The sequence below is a fragment of the Haliaeetus albicilla genome, chromosome 20 (assembly GCF_947461875.1).
Source record: "Haliaeetus albicilla chromosome 20, bHalAlb1.1, whole genome shotgun sequence".
Lineage (NCBI taxonomy): Eukaryota > Metazoa > Chordata > Aves > Accipitriformes > Accipitridae > Haliaeetus > Haliaeetus albicilla.
This window is the reverse complement of record NC_091502.1, coordinates 26,830,197-26,847,211: the sequence shown is the minus strand read 5'-3', so window position 1 is coordinate 26,847,211 and position 17,015 is coordinate 26,830,197. Positions and strand designations below refer to the sequence as shown.

General features: G+C 41.9%; 1 protein-coding gene across 3 annotated transcripts in view; it reads left to right on the top strand.

Moving 5' to 3' along the window:
- The window catches only part of POLD3 (DNA polymerase delta 3, accessory subunit), a 29,836-nt gene that overhangs the window by 848 nt on the left and 11,973 nt on the right, over positions 1-17,015 (top strand). For all 3 annotated transcript variants that reach the window (XM_069808690.1, XM_069808691.1, XM_069808693.1), the window contains exons 2-9: positions 965-1,020; positions 3,509-3,611; positions 6,075-6,114; positions 7,729-7,861; positions 10,661-10,925; positions 12,286-12,358; positions 14,766-14,928; positions 16,244-16,356. In XM_069808690.1, the coding sequence (XP_069664791.1) occupies positions 965-1,020; positions 3,509-3,611; positions 6,075-6,114; positions 7,729-7,861; positions 10,661-10,925; positions 12,286-12,358; positions 14,766-14,928; positions 16,244-16,356 (946 nt within the window). The remainder of the gene's footprint in view (positions 1-964; positions 1,021-3,508; positions 3,612-6,074; positions 6,115-7,728; positions 7,862-10,660; positions 10,926-12,285; positions 12,359-14,765; positions 14,929-16,243; positions 16,357-17,015) is intronic.

Below are 17,015 nucleotides of genomic sequence, written 5' to 3'. Positions count from 1 at the left end.
ACTGTAGTGACAGCAGTGTTTTAGCTCAAGGTATAAACAACAAGTGTATGAAACAGTGTTTTTTTCCATGAAAGGTTGAGGCAGTCTGGACCACTATTTCAGCTTAAAAGTAAAATTACTACTTATTGTCTGTAGCCTCTTGGAAGCCTTGCTTTGTTTAGGACAATTCAGAAAATCAGTAAGCGTGTGTGTGTGTGTTTCTTTCAAAACAAAGATTTTTGCCTGGAAAGTGATACAGTAAAGTTGGTGCATCTTGTCTGTCAAAGCAGTTGTATTAGCATGAACTGCCTATGTCGTTACAGGTTGTTTCAGTAAACTGCTAGACTAATAACAATTTAGTTTGTTGTATTTGAGACAGGAGAGGCCCTAGCCTGACGATTAGTTCAAAAAGGCAGAGCAGGCGGTGAAGCAGGTATAAAAGACATGCCTTGCCTAAATAATACAGCAAGTCAGTAGCAGGACTGGGTTTAGAGCTGTAGCCTCCTGAGATTTGGCACACTGTGCTGTCAGACTTATGATGCAGCTGGAGATGCCCGTGTCCCCATGACAGGCAAGGGTGGCAGAAATCCAAGAAATCCTCAGTATTTGTTTGGGAGAGCAATAAGAGCTTCTCACAATTAAAAGTTGTGCTTTTTAATTGTTTTTCTCCTTTATGAAGCTAAGCAGTGTGGGTGTTTCGAATGGCTTTCATTTATGCAATGGCATTTCAAGAAGGCATTCCCAAAACCACACCTCTCAGGGTGGGTAGTTTCTTCAGGTCTCAGGGATTCAGTCTACTCATTAAAGCAGAGGTGGGTGGGTGTCCATGTGGTCTCACTTCCAACAGGTTTTGCTCTGGGTTTCTTGGGTGGTGGTAGGGTCTAAAGAGTTTGACTTACCCGTGAAACAAGCAAAGGATGGGAGGTTTAACAAGTCAAGAGACCGAGGATTTCTTACTAAAGTGGGTTTTTTCTCCTTGTTACAGGTAACATACAAATGGCTAAGCTACACTCTGGGAGTTCACGTCAACCAGGCTAAACAGTAAGTATTAGTGCATCCCACAAACCTTTTGTTTTGTGGCAAAGCTTTGTTAATTACTGTTTTCATGATTGTGGTTGGTGTATTAAAATTATCTCTCTGGAAATATTTAAAAATCTTGCATGTCTTCTCAGGTACAGTCGGTTTTGTTATTCAACATGTCTTACTCCTCCTGTAGGTCTTGCCTTAACTTTGATGAGAGTTGTGCTTTAGAGAGCAGTGCTCAGCTGGACACCTTATGCTGCTTTATATCATAAATATGTTGGTCAGAATAGGTGTTTTAGCATTATATTACTACAAGAAATGTATGTAGCTCCTTTCATCCTGAAATACAGGTATGTTTTCTGAACTTGGCTCCCGTCCTGCAGACAGAGCTATGCATCTGTGAGAATTTGCTGCTGCGTATCCCAGTGTGGTGGGCTGACACCCACCAAAGAGGCTCTACCACTCCCCCTTCCTCAGCTGGACAGGGGAGAGAAAATATAACAAAAGGCTCGTGGGTTGAGATAAGGACAGGGAAAGATTGTTCGCCAATTACTGTCACGGGCAAAACAGACTTGACTTGGGGGAAAAATTAATTTAATTTATTGCCAATGAAATCAGAGTAGGATAATAAGAAATAAAACCAAATCTTAAAAACACCTTCCCCCAGGCTTAACTTCACTCCCAGTTTTCTCCACCTCCTCCCCCTCCAGCGGTGCAGGGGGATGGGGAATGGGGGTTGCAGTCAGTTCATCACGTGTTGTTTCTGCCTCTCCTTCCCCCTCAGGGGGAGGACTCCTCACTCGTCCCCTGCTCCAGCATGGGGTCCCTCCCATGGGAGACAATCATCCACAAACTACTTCCTTGGCCAGCAGTGAGTCTGTCTTGGAGTCAGCTGGCATTGGCTCTATTGGACATGGGGAAGGTTCTAACAGTGTCTCACAGAAGTCCCCCCGCTACCAAAACCTTGCCATGCAAACCCAATACCCCCAGCTTAGGATGCCGTACATTATCAGTGGATATTGCTGGGAGCAGAGTCAGGAAAATGCAAAATAGCACTAACGGTAGCTGCAGCTCATGTGTATGGCAAATGCTTATCTGCTCTGGTCGCCCTGCTGCGTAGTGCGTGACCCGTTATAAATACCTACTTGCAAGGTTTGATGGGCACAGGTAAATGTTTGAAGGATGGGGAAGTCAGCTGTGCTGTCAGAATGTTTTTGCTTCTCCAAATTTAGCATAAATATGTAGACTTGTCTTGGTGTATTTTGAAGAATAAAAATTACTGTAACCTTTTAAATATACTATAAAACAAAGAATGAGCTCTCAAGATTTCTGGGGCTGTTGCTACGCAGCAAGGTAAAGTTAAGCATAAGATTTGAAGGCTCCATAAGAGTGTCAAGTCCCATAATACAAATATTTTCTCTCCTTGTTTCTGGCTATAGCTTGGACCTAAAGGGGCATTTGCTGCATGCTCAGCTGCAGTGTACTGAGCCCAGCTTCACCTGTCTTGTTCAAACTACTAGAGAATCAGCTTGGGCATCTAATGTAATGAAGAGATTGTTTGGTCTGTTTCCTTTGCATGTGTGTGAATGATTTAGATGATGTGTAAATCTGAGTGTGCTTCAGTGGTGGTGTAGACTTTACTGGAGAGCTCTGCTGGGAACAATTCTGGTCATACAGTAAACTAGAAGGAGCCAGAGAACTTTTTGCTGTGAAGAGGATGGCCCAGGTGAAACGGAGGCACCTTCTCATACCCTTGAAAGCAACCTGGAGATGGAGAACTCCTGTGGTGTCTTTGTGCTTTAAACTCTCTCCTAGAAGCTGGAGAAGTGCCTGATAACACAAGTGAATTATTTTAGTGATTGTGCTGGCTGTGGCAGCATGGTAGTTGCAGTCCGCCTCTGTGACAATGAGGATCTTCCAAGTATTTTTACTAGATAGCATCCCCATGGAGTGTGTGGTAGTGTCTCTGCCCAGTCACGTGGGACACTCATCATAAATCAGTGGTATAAGTGGGAACTGAAAGCTTGAGTCTCAGCTCAATCTCGTCATCACTAATCATGCTCTTTCGTCCTGTTTCTGATCACTGTGTCAGTGGATGTAACTGGGATTTTATATCTACATCTGGCAATGTGTTCATGTACCAAAAATCATCAGTTCCTCTGTCAGGTGTTTCAGAATGCTGGGTTGTAATGAGGGAAATGGCCTTTCTCAAGGGGAGACTTTGGCACAAGCTGCCCAGAGGATGTGACACCATCTGCAACCAACTGTTAAAGCTTTGGGAACTTGTATTTGTTTCACCTTTGGTTTATATAGTTGTTGGACTGAGATTCTCCAAAGTGGCAGAGGAGTCTCAGTAAAATTAATTTAATCCTGGTGAAATAAGTGTGCTTATGTGAAATGTTTCCATGTCAGGCTGGCTTTACTCTTTTTTTATGTAAGCTTCACGGAAGGGGTGGTGACAGGCTCCTTCCTTTCTAGGTGATTAACACTGGTTTCTTTTGTGCAGGATGCTGTATGATTATGTAGAAAGGAAACGAAAGGAGAATTCAGGAGCTCAGCTTCATGTCACCTACTTAGTAGCAGGAAACCTCATCCAGAATGGACACATTGTGAGTGTTTCATTTCTCAAAGGTGTCTGTGAGCTCTTTGTTCTTGTGTCTTCCATCTTGTTTTGTAATCTTTGGGTTAAAAGCTGAACTTGCTCTCTTTTTCCAGTAACAGGCACAGTGTGTTTCTGTACATGTACAAAACAAGGCACTATCTCAGTCCCAGCATACAAATGATGGGGAGGAAAGATCGGTTGGTCATGATTTGGTAATACAGTGCTGAATAACGCACCAGGGTTTTTCTTTAATTAACTTAAATGCTGTTACCAGGCTTCTCTCAATCCTATCGCTATTATTGGACAGCAAAGATTATAAAATAGTCCGGAGGGGCCCTTGTGAGATCAGCTAATCCATTTCCCACGATCTGCTGTGGAGTCGAGAGTAGTGTTTGGAGAGAGCTTGGAATTCAGTTAGAATAGAATAATAATAAATAGAATAATAAGTAAATAGTAGTCTTGTTAAATAAAGCAACTTTTTTTTATCCTGGTATACAAGAGAAGCATAAATTTATTAACAGTATTTTGTATTTTAAATGGTTTGAGTTATTAAGCAAAGGAATCGCTACTTAATATATTTATTTTTTCTCGTTGCTCTTGTCAGATTTTCAAGAATGTTCTCTAAAATTTCAGACAGGTACCCCAGAGGTTTTTGAAAGAAAATGAGCAAATTGAGTGCCCGTTTCCCTTTGCTCTCAGAAGAATTCAATAACCGAACACTAAATGCCTTTGGCATTCCATGAGGTGTCTATTCCTGTTTTTAGATACCCAAATATCTCTTACAATACAATCCACAGTCTTCATTTAGCATTAGTACATCTCAAGGTGTCCTGGCTTTTATTTGTAGACTGGAAAAAAACCCCCGACAAACCTTTTTTTGTTTTTCTTAATAATAAACTGGTTCACATGCATACAATATTCTCTTTAAATCTCAAAATCTGCCTGAAATTGAAGATAATTATTTATTGCATTAGTTCTGTATAGTGGAATATGCTTATTTAAAGCAGTACAGATACTATCACATTTATAGCCTGAGTTTAACAAGTTTTCCCTGGATTTCTTTTGGAAATAACAAGGTAGCATGTCTTGGCTCACTAGAACTGGCCAGAGGTTTGTCAATGCTTTCTATTATTTTTAAATTTGCCGTAATGTATTTAAAACAAACAAGTGAATTCTGACACAGGAACAAATAAATTTTTTTTTAACTCTGTCTTAGCAGCTTGCATATTTTTAAAACAAGATCTACCAAGGTAAACATATAAAGGTCACTTTTTTTTTTCCTGTTTTTAGATATCTTGTTTTTGAGTACTGCAATAGCAGCACCTGCTAAGAAAGGTGACCTGCAGGTGCAGAAAGTTGTTAGGGGCAGTGATGAAGCAATGCTGGGGTTAGGAATACCACACGAGGAGTTTAAAGTTGCTCCGAGTGGGTGTCTGAGGACTAGCCAGAGCAGGTGGGAGAAGATGTCAGGTCTGGAAGGTACTTCCAGAAGACATGCAGGTGTTGGAGTAACTGGTGGGTAGTATCTGGCACAAGTCAGTTTTGGGTAGGAAAGGGATGCGAGTGCTTCAGGTGCAGCCCTGTTTGCTGGTAATCCTGCACTACTGTCTGCTGTCAGTAGGTGTAGCCACAAGCCTGTGGAATCAACTGTGAGACTCATCTGAAGGGAAATACAGATAGAAATCAGTCACAAATAATTCTCATTGTGTCTTAAGCACTGCACGGTCTTTCCTTGCTGCTTTTTATTGGCCTTAGTGAGAGACGGAGCATCTCCATCTTTATTTACTGTTTCAGGTTGCCTATGTTTTCTTGCCTCCTACTCTTTTGCTGGCTAGTCTGTGGTTATTGGTTAAACACAAAATTAATGGTTGGATTTTGTCCAGTCTGTCTGTTTGGCTGCTCTCTGTATTAACTGCAGCTTGTTAAATGTCACAGAGCAGGTATAGTCCTTGAAGACTAGCTGTAGAGCACATTTCCAGAAACATTAATTTCTGCCTTTTAAATTAAAGCTTAATTTCTCATAGTGTTTTGTTTCTCTGGTGCTGTGTCTGTGCTACAGCTTGCTATGTTAGAGTTTACTGGCAATCTAAATACAAATGGGTGATGTGGGCTGGTGTGGCAGATATCTAGCAGTTGGGTCATCAGCTGCATTAGTTTTCTTTTCTCCACTGCACTGCAAGGTTGTTTAGTTTTCGTTTCATCTGTTTCACGTATCCCAGTGTCAGGAATGGAGGACAGAGGTTTTCTTTAGGGTTGTAGTGGTCTGTGAAACAGTCTAAAGCTCTGTCTTCCTACTTTTCTAATAAAACCTAGTGGCTGATGACTGTTTAAAGGCATTGGCAGTGTTCTTTGCAGCTATAAAGCTTCACCTATAATCAGTAGACTTTCTTATTCAATAGATAACTGCAAATATCAGTCTTATGTACAACATTTTTTTCAAATTTTAAGATTGCCATTTATTTTTTTACAGTGCCACAAGGTTGCAGTAGTGAGAGAGGATAAACTTGAAGGTAAGCAGATCGTGAAAATTATGTGGTTTTAACTATTTTCTTTGAAAGAACAGCAAAGCGAGTAAAGCTCAGACTTGCCATCTGCACGTAAATGCCTAGTCAGGCTGTTGGGTTCAGGTGTGTACTTTTTGTACTAGCTTTTTCTCAGAATTTTGAATATCTGAGCCAACAGCTGTGTAACTTCACAGACTTGTGATTTGGGTCTGGTTTGGGTTTTTTTTTTTCCAATGTTGAACATTTTAGTCAGTGATTCTTTTCCACCTCCCTCCCACTGCCAGACGGCTCCTCCTTAAAGGCAACAATATTTGAGTAGTGTACAGCAGTGTCTCACAGTGTTTTAGAACAATTGTGAGCTCCAGCTCCCAAGGATGTTGAAGCAGGTAATTCTAGCTAATGGTTAAATGCAGTTGCAGTCTCTTTGCCCTGAGTGATGTGGGTATTAGTTAAACGTCCCACAAGAATGCTCTCACTTTTGTCTGGGGTATTTGCTTTCACAGTAAAAGGTGAAAAAAACCCTACCACTATAACACTGCTTCCTGCAGCTGCTCTCCATGCACTGTCTGGTGTCTTACCATCTTTCCAGGGCTGGTCCTGCTTATGAGATCTGATCCATAACAATTGAAACACAACTGCAGGCTCTTCATCCCTTTCAAATAACATCTTTGGCATTTGAGAACATACTGTGGCATTTGTGACCTTAAATATCCATGCTAATGTTCTAACCTTGTTTGAAAGACTTGCCTTATTTTCCTTTTTGAAATCTGAAGTGGATTTCTAGCTAAAGTTGTCTTCATCAGGGTAGTAGATTGTCAAGCAGTGCAACTACTATCTGTCATGTTTGTTGAATTATGTGTGCTGCGTAATGTTCTGTTTTGCTGTGGAGGAAAGGGTTGTTCATGTTTTTTGTATTAGAAGACAGGCCAAAGGTATGACTTACATTTGGAAGAGGCTGAGATTTGTGATGGGAGTAGGGCTGCATAGTCTAGGACTAGCCCCAAGAAATAATTACTGTGTATTTTCACAGTGCCTAGAAGCTCTGTCTCAGACCAGGACTGTGTGTAAAGAACAATATAAGCAATGAACAAAGAATCCCTAAAAACCAGCCCTTGTCTCAAGGGGGTTACAGTCTAAATAGCATAGAAGAGACAAAACATTTATTGCAGCACACTAGTAGAGAAGACATCTGTGACACTAGTTGATACAGTGGATGCTACCTTAATGGCAGAGAGCGGTTCCAGCAGGGCAGAGTTATGACCATCTATTTTCTTCCTTAGCTCTAGGTAGTCATATAGATATTCTGGATCCCAAACACTGGATGCTTTGAAGGTAAACACAGAGAGATTGCTCTTAATTCAGTTGTGGAAGAATCAAGAGTGTATAGTCAAAAACATGTTTGACAGGCTTGTGGAGTCTGTTACCTTGAATTCTCAATTAGTGACCATTGGAAGAAGGTGCAATTACACATTTCTATATTCAGGTCCTTGCTGTCAAGTGGTCTGTCAGTCTTTCTCCATCCTTGGTAGAGTCTGATACTTAAAGTTGCCACCTGATTCTGTAAAGGCTGTGCTAACAGAGGACTTTTTTTCTCCCCCCCGTCCCCCCCCTGCCCCCCAGCAATGAAGTCTAAACTAGCCACGATTGCGAGTGTGCATGTCTACAGCATTCAGAAAGCCTTGCTCAAGGACAGCGGGCCACTCTACAACACAGACTATGATATTGTCAAGACAAACCTGCACAACTGCAGCAAGTAAGTTGCATCTTGGGTTTTTTGGTTTGTTTTTTTTTTTTCTTACGCTGTGTGATTTGAGGCTGATAGGATGTTGCTACGTAGTGCACTTCAGCAAAAGTCAATGGCTACCAGATATGCCTGGATTTTTAGAAAGCTAGAAAAAGATACCTTTTAAGTCATGCCAGATCAGTCCCCAAACAGCACACTGTATGATTGTTTCATAAACCAAGCTATTTCCAGCTTATAGTTGGTTCACTTGCTCCGTTACTCCAGTGGGCAGACGGTTCCAGTACCTTTCTTCTCTGATGGCTAGAAACCTTTTTCTCATTTCCAGGCCACACTTCATCATGACCATTTTTATCCAGGTCTTGGTCACACAGGAAGAGTAAATTGAAACAGACTTACAACAACATGAGTGATGCACTCAACAAAGCGCTAACATGAGCTTGCCTTTTGTTTTCATCCACTGGACTCATCCACCTCCCTGAAGATGTCTTGCAGGAGCTCATTCTCCATATAGAAGATGAGAGCCTGAGGCACAGGGGAAGCTACAAAGCAGATCAAGCAGCACAAATGTCCTTCATGGTTGAACTAGAGAAAGGTTGTCCTGGAATTCAGAGGGACTTCAGTCTCCAGGGGTCATTGTCTCCCCTCCTGAACAGTGCCTGGCAGCTGTGGCTTTTCATTTATATGTTGTTTCCACCACAACAGCTTCAGCTTGATGTAATCAGGATGTACAGTGCCATGACCAATCTGGTTTAGAAGGGGGATGCCTGAATGTTGTGTCATAGAGTATAGAATTTGAAAGTAGAAATGTAGCTGTCTTCAAAACATTGAGAAGAGAGTGGCTGAGAAAATAATGTCCTAGAAGTTGTGCATTTCAAATGTGAATGTCAGTACCCTAGTAAGTGCTAGAAAAGCCTGCTTCAGTGAAGATGTGTGCCGTAGGTTTGGCTGCAGTTGTCTTGTTCCAGTCTCTTTACTCTCAGGCACCCCTGCATGGCAATACTTGTGTCTTAGAGGAGTCTGCCTTTCAGACTGGTGCATCCAGAAGGTTTAGACAGTTCAGATTCTGAAATAGCTTTCTGAAGCCTACGTTTAAATTCCTGCCTGGCTTTGGAGCAGGATTTCCCAAGCAAACTTAAGAAAAATTCAGCTTCTTCATTTGTGACCTGGCTGAACTAAATTCAGACTGACTGTGTTCCCTCCCATTTGTCAACTACATGAATTGTCTCTTACACTTGGGGCAAAATTCCTGCAGTACCTGTAAAAGACAGAGGTTTAACTATGTGCATGTTTATAGCAAACAGAACCTACTGGCTTCTTATACTTCCCTCTCAGTCCATATATCTCATAAGCTCTGAGGCAAGGATCCTTATTCTCTTCTGTGTTTGTATGGGACCTGTTATGCTGTGGAGGTAGCTAGGTGTACTAATATAAATAACTGGATTTAATGTACATTGCTATGTCAGCTTTCCAAGTGGAAGCAGCTCCTTGCTTGCAGAGCATAGTCCAAGCATTGCTTGTTTTTTCAGTGATTATTTAGTGAATTTGGATCGAGCCCATAAACTATAGTCACACAGCAACATTAAGGCAAGTTAACTTCCCAAGCGCCTGGAATGTGTGAGGTTTAGATGCGCTTGCTGCACAGTCAATATAACGATTTACGATAAAACATTATTTGTAATCTGGAGGGTTGTTGGTGTAACTTACGGATGTGCGTGGAGTAGGAGTGAAAGCTGTCCAGAGTGTGGTGTTGACCATGTTGAAAACAAATTGAAAGTAGGAATATTTTTTTCTTCAATGTCTTCTTTCCTTCCTTTAAAGGTTTGAATGTCAAGAGATTGCTGCTGCAGCCTAGAAATGCTGTAGAGATGGTGTTGTTTTGTTAACACGTTACAATTCCTGATCTGAGTAGAAGTGGACTGTGCATGTGAGCCGCTAATGCTGAGGCACAGAAATTAATTGGCAGAAGACTGGTTTATTTCTTATGCAAATAAAAATACGCTGTGTAATTCAGTGGATTGGAAGGCGTGAGTCTGTGCTCTTTTGTGGCATTTCTGTAGGAAATCTGGAAAGCCTCGCCTGTGATTTGCACAGTGGGGAGTAGAGTTCAATTATTTTTGGGTGCTGCTATTCCTGACTGTCAGGGAATTGTATTGTAACTGTGAGCACATCATTTAGTTCTTATATCTCTGTATCCCCAAACAATCACGTTTCAGACTGTTAGAAGCTGAGATGTATCTCTGTCTACCAGTGATTACATGAAAATGACTTTATATAGTTAAGTCTGAATGTCATGGATATCTTCTGAGCCATTTAAGTAGTGTAGCTTCAGTTGTGATTTACTTACCTGGCTGGTGCGATTGTGGCTGCTTGTTGCAGCAGTAGTGGACTCTGTCAAAGCATCTGAAAGTTGTAAATGTTTTAGGTCATCAGACAGCCATACAATTTATGCTGCAAACTTTAGAGAGTGTAACCCATTTAGGAATAAAATGCAGTCTGCTCTATCTCCACCCTGGGTGTGGAGATGGGCTTTTGCCCCCCCCCCAAAATCTGAACAGCTTGTTTAGCATTTGAATGCTCTGGCTCTTGCTGACAGGTTCAGCTGATCTTTTCAGTAGAGGTCTCCATCGCTCTTGTTCTGTGCCAGCCTGCCTTTCTTATCCCATGCACAAATTAAATTGCCTTTTTTTTTTTTTTCCTCTCCGTAACAGGAGAGCACAGGACCAGAGAAGCAAGGCTCTACCAGAGAGGAAACTGAGGTGAAAAATAAGAAGTTAAAAGGCTAATTAAATTTTTCGCTCCATCACGCAGGTTTAGTGCTATTCACTGTGCCGCTGCAGTCCCCAGGACGTCAGCCGAAGTTCCTCAAGTGCAGACGTCTGTACAGGCTGGTTCCCAGACACCAAGTGACACGAATGCTGTCAGCGTACCTGTGGTCAACGGCCACGGTCCATCGACCGCAAAACAGACCGCGCAGCAGCCCAAAGGGATCATGGGAATGTTTGCAGCAAAAGCGGCTTCCAAACCCCAGGACACAAATAAAGAAACTAAAGCAGAGGCTAAGGAGGCCCCAGGCGTAAGTTACCTCAGACCCTTTGGCAGCCCTCTGGGTTAATAGCTTTAATGAACCGCTCTTCTAGCTTTGCCCGTACTCGACCTAAGTAACCTTAACAACCATAGTGCAGCCTCGTCCACTGCTTCTAGCGCTAAACTTGCTGTCCACTCGGAATGCTCAGTCACTGTCTTGTAAGTATTTAACTGTATAGTACAGATGTGCCTTCTGTCAGTCATCTTAGGAAAAAATGTATTGTGCCACATTCTTGATCTATCCACAAATGTATATTTGCCATAACTTTGGCGCTTCAACATTCTTCCTTGAGCCAAATCTCCAGCAAGTATAAACCAGCATAGCTGCATTATTGAGACAATTGTTCCGTTGTCTTCAGTTATGCCAATATATACACCAGTTGAGGATCTTGCTCTCTCCATTGTGCTTAAAAGGATTTGTTTTGAGCAGTAAGTGAAACGTGAGAAGTCCAGGTCTTAAAAGTATCAAGGTGTTTAAACTTGGTCTGCGATGGAAGTTTCAGAGCTTGACCTGTGCAAGACTAAATTGTTTATCTTCTCAAGTGCTGTTTTATCGAGGATAGGATTACGTTTTAATTAGTATAATTGTTTTTAAAGCAATTTGGCCAGTAAATGGGTATTAAAATGGTAATGTTCCCTGCATATGGTTTGGCTTTTTTATAACAGCTGAGTACATTTTGGTTCATTTTTCTGATTTTTATAGTGAATTTAGAACTGGTGAAATCTGTGTGTCTGTGTGTTTTGGGAACTTCAGTGTCTGGTTGCCTTTTCTTTTTTTTTTTTTTCCACGAGAATAAATGGTATTAGGAGGCCAGGCTTCCTTAGGTGTTTGGGTTTTTTTTTTTTCTGTGTGTGATTTTTTTTTCACTTTGGTGGTGGCTATATTAATGGAATAGAGCAGTGATATTTTTTGCAAACGGCTCAGCAGAACAGTGTACGTGCCAGAGTAGCTGGATAAAGTCTTCATGGTTTGGCCAATCTGTGTTCTTTCCTCCGTCGGTTACTGTGAATTGAGGCGCTGATAGTTTGCAAAAAGAACAGTTTTTTACTGGGAACTGATCCAAGTCCCAACCACTTATTTCAGTAACACTGTCAGCCATCAGATGGGAATGCGACCCAAGTTAGATTTGAAGGCCTAGCTAAGGAGTTTTAAGTAACTTACTCTCGACCCTTTGATGCATGTAATATCTAGTATCTTCAAATTCTCCTAAACACATACTGAAATCTAAAGACACTGACCAGTCAACAAATTATACATATTTATTTTGCTTGTCCAGAAGCAGTACTAAGCATTTTGAGGGCTGTGTTGCATGAATAATTCTTGTGGTTACTCCTCTGTTTGCTTCTAGGTGTCTGCAGTAAGCAGCAAACCACCAGCAAAGGGCAACATAATGAACAACTTCTTTGGAAAAGCTGCCATGAGTAAGTGCTTTATAACATGCATCTGTTTTCAGAAACCATTATTGTCGGGGACCAGCCTGCTGTAGTTTATAACAAAAATAAAAATCTTGAGGGATATTGGAAATATCTCTTTTTTTTTTTTTTTTTGCTAAGTGGCAATTAAAAAAAAATCACTGATACCAGATGTCTTGTTATACAGCTGTGATGGGAGTCATCAACAGAAAGTAGCAGAACTCTTCCTTCCCACCCCTTCCCCACCCAACTTGTTGGATTTTCTTTATATCCCCTGTTTTCTTACAGTTCTCCATACTATTCTTCTGCTCTTTTGGACTCAGAGGGGTTAATGTTTTTGTATGCGGCTCTTAAGGCAAAAATTAAAGGTTGTAAGTGGAATTTTTCAGACAAAAAGCTTGCTGGATGGAGATCAATTAAAATGACATATTTGTGCAGACTAACCCAGGAAGGATTTTTAGTGCAGAAGAAATCTGATTTAAAGTGAGTACTCCTGGCTGGAAGATTAGCTATTGGTAAAATGTTTGCCAAAACCTGTTCTGCAGGGTGTGTTAATGATGCTTGCTTTTCATCACAAATCACTGAGGAGTCTATAGTTAGATTTAGGGTTAATTTCTTTACTGAAAACTGAAGAGCTAATAACTGGAGGATAAAAATGAGGGGTGGCCCCTTTGAGCAGGGGTTTGGACTAGGTGGCCTCTGGAGGTCCCTTCTGACCTAAATTATCCAAGTCTAAAGAAAATATGCTGAAGCTTTTAAATAGACATTGGAAAAGGACTGTAGGACTTTCTTCAAAGATGCCCTTATAATAACAAGTACAAGAGGATTCAAAGAAGAGTTACTGGGATAGAGTAAATGGCAAGGTTCACTTTCTAACAGGCATCTGTCAGTTTGCAGGGTACAGTTCCAGCATTGAACACACAAGGCACAGTACTGTTGGGCATTTTTGAGTTCCTGTTTTTGTGAGACTGAGGACGCTTTCAGCCTAAGCCTTACAAGCCTAAGCACAGTTAACTACAATTAACTCAAGTAAATTCTAAAGATCTGAGAAGAGCCCTAGACCAAAGTTCATATGCTGAAAACCCAAGAAGTTGAAATTCTGTGGTAAAGATAAGCCAGTGGTGATGGAGAAAGCTTTGTGGATGCATTTCCACAATTTCCCATGGGGTTCACTTCTCTGCTGAGTCCTGCCAGGGAGCACTTCAAGGAAACTTGTGAGGTGGCTGCAGGGAAGGAGCAAACCAAGCAGAACTGGAAATGATTATGTGTATAGAAAAGATAGGGTGATTCCATGAGTAAGATTTATTCCCTACATGTTGTACATCTCTCCTGGCTTCAAGAGATTACACCATTGCCAGAAAGTCCTGAGTTAGCAATAATTAGGTCCTTCGGCTCTCTGCTGTTGATCATAAATAAGAGAGCTGTCATTCAAGTTCTTATGTTTTCCTTTGCTTGATGAAGCAGCCAACCTGTTTTCCAAGCAGTGTCAGAAAGGCGTTGGCATGAAGTCTTAGCCCTCTCGACAGCCTCTGTTCCTATTGACAATGTAGTTGATATTGTTGAATCCTTTTTCTTCACTCGGGCATCTTGTGCTTGGGATGATACAGGTTTCAAACTTGTCTGCTCCTCTCTTTTGATGGGGTGTGTGTAAAGCTGTTGAGTGAAGCTTACAGACTGTAATTAGGTGCTAGTGTGCTAACAGCACCATCTGTCAGGTTGATAAATATATTATTTTGCTGTCCACTCCCACCTGCTATCTGTTCTCTGGTACTAGATTAAGCCTTTTGAATTGTCCTTGTATGTGGTGCTGTGTAGGCAAAAGAGGCTGGTTCTTGATCACATTGGGGTTGGGGTGGGACGAGAAGCCACTACATTACTGAATACTAATCATGGGCTCTAATGTTATGCAGGATGGAGATTGTGCACACCTCTTGTTGCTCTTCGTCAGTCCTGATTCTCCTGTTTCTGGGCACTTTCATGCTTGACTAAAACCCTTGTTTAGAAGGGATAAACTGACTATAAAGATGGACATGGTTTTATGTCAAGGGGGCTGTCTAGAAGAGGGGCTTCCAACCCTTCTGTGGTGCCTTTGGTTCTGGTGACTGTCAGGGCTTCTGCTGCTGCCTCCTAGCCCTCTTCTGCAGAGTTTAACTGCTGCAGCACACTCAGCTTGCAGCATGCTTGGGCTGTGCCATCAGGAACAGAACCAAACTGGTATATCAGCTAGAAATTTAAGCATGCCCTTCTGTCATCTATGACACAGCTTGGTCAGTCTAGATCCCTTAATGCTGTTATATATCATCCGTAGTGTTTTCTGTATTCTTGGTGCACAGTGTTTTGTTTAGCCAACTCCTTTGTAAGTTGTCATTCATACTGAATGCCCAGTGTTTGTTCTTTTTTAATGGTTTATTCACAGATAAACTCAAAGTCAACTCTGTGCCTGAGCAGCCAAAGGAGGAGAAAGAAGTAGTCAAGCCTTCAGTTCCTGTAGCAGAACCAGAGTCATCCCCTAGTCCTGTAGTAGAGAAACCTGGGAAGAAAACAGAGTCTGCTAGAATTCAGCAAAAGGACAAAAAAAGGTGGGCCACACCATTCATGGTCCCTGTAATCTGTTAACCTGCTTGTTGATGGCCTGCATGGAGCTGGCTGGTCATACAGCGCTGGCTCACCTCCTGTTTCCAGCTACTAAATTGCATTAAACCTGGCTAAAATTATCTCTCTTAGAATTCTTTCCTAATATTTCTTTTCCATTTAGTGCTATAGATGCCTCAGGGCCATTTGTGCCATTGGAAATGGGAAGGGACATGGTCCAGGTAGTCTTCGGTTCGAGGGGGTGGCTTTCCATGAGACAACCTCACGCTGTGAGCAGACTTAGTATAGACCCTGCGGGCAATCTGTGGGGGCTGGCAGGAGCACCTGTACTGCAGGGAAGGTACTATATTCCCAAGCTTATATGTACACAGCTTCCAGCACACAAAGTTCTGCTTGTTGATTTCCATAGTTAATGTACTGCTGCTTTCAATGCCACTGGTTTACTTTGGGCTGAGACTCCAAGTAAATTTTAAGTTCAGCCCTTTGTGTTTAATCCAACCCAAACTGACAGAGACAAAAAATCATTACAGTCTGATGGCTCTCTGGTGGCCTATGAGTAATTAATTGGTGGTCTCAATCTGTTTCTAACTAAATAGGTAAGCATACCGCCCAGCCCACCATGGCAGTTAGTGCTAACTGGTCTTCTTATTGATAATCTTATTCAAAAAGCCAAGGGCCTGGAAACTGCATGTTGGCAGTGTGGTGTTGGGAAGGCCACTTGGGCTGTACCAGCTCTATGAGGATACGTGGGCCTTTAGCCTCCAGGCTTGTTAGTCTGACACGTCTCGCCAACATTAAAAAGAAAGGAGCTATTTTATTTTTCCAGTAGTCTTTAAAAATGGCTCCAGGATTCTGAGACACTACCTCATAGTCAGTCAGTGGCAAGCAGTCTGTCAAAAGAGCTTCTGAGCGACGCTGTTGGGGACATTAGTGTTTGGGAGCCTGAGCTATAGAGACAAGATCAGAAATGCCCTCTTGCCAGGTTGCTGTGGCCAAGCTAGGTGAGGTACTGGGCAAAACGTTGAACTGCAGAGGGGCTAAAGAAATCCTCCTTGTTTTGGAGACTTGGATATTGCTAAGGATGAGAGGCACGAAAATGCTCATGCACCTATGCCTGATCATATAGGCAAGTATACTTCAGCGTATGTGATGCTCATGTTTTTAAGAGGTACAGAGGTATTTGATTTCCTTGCTAGGAGTACGTCTGTCAGGAGCATGCTCATCTAAACATGCCTGATGTTTTCATGCACACACAAGGGATATCACATGTTTGTTCCTGGTTTTTTTTCCTTTTTGTGGCAGTAAAATGAAGAGGATGGACAAGTCGGATAATGAGGAAGAAAGAGTTCCTGAAAATCTAAAGAAAAAGAGGAAGCGAATCAAACAACTTCAGTCTGACAGCAGTGATGAGGAAGGTAAAAAGATGCGTAAACAACAAGGCATGTAGGTCAGGGGCCTGATTTAGACAATATTACTATCCAAGGCTGTTGGTCAACGATTGAGGGAATAGTTTAGAGGACTAAAGACCGTGCAAATGGCTGTAGCTTGAGCTGTCTGTTTATCTTGTGCTGCAGGCACTTGGGCATACATTTGAGATGCCTCAGTCATTCAGTCTTTGTTTTAGCTTAGCTCAGATCTGGCTGTCTCCTCACCAAGTGTGCTGCCAGTCATACTGACGTGTGGGAAGGAGGTTCTCAAATCTCTTGTGAAAGATATCGCGCCTTCCAGAATTGTAGGACTGGTCATAACCAGTTTATTTGGTGAGTAAACACTCGCAAAGTGACCTCCCCCCTCCCAGGGTCATTTTTAGTATCTTTATTCTGTCTGTTTATAGAAATGGTTTGGAAGACAGCATTGGAAGCAAGACTTCCAAAAAAAAAAAAATTAATAGAGAAACTGGAGGCAAAACAGTTGAGCCATATCCGATGCGACTCTGCGTCTCCTCGGTGGCTCTTGGCTTTGATAGGAGCAGGGTGCCCAGAACGTCACAAGATTGGGGCTTATAATGAGGAACAGCAGGGCCAGATTCCAAAGAATTTGGATAATTGAGGTGACAAATGCCGTTCAATATAGA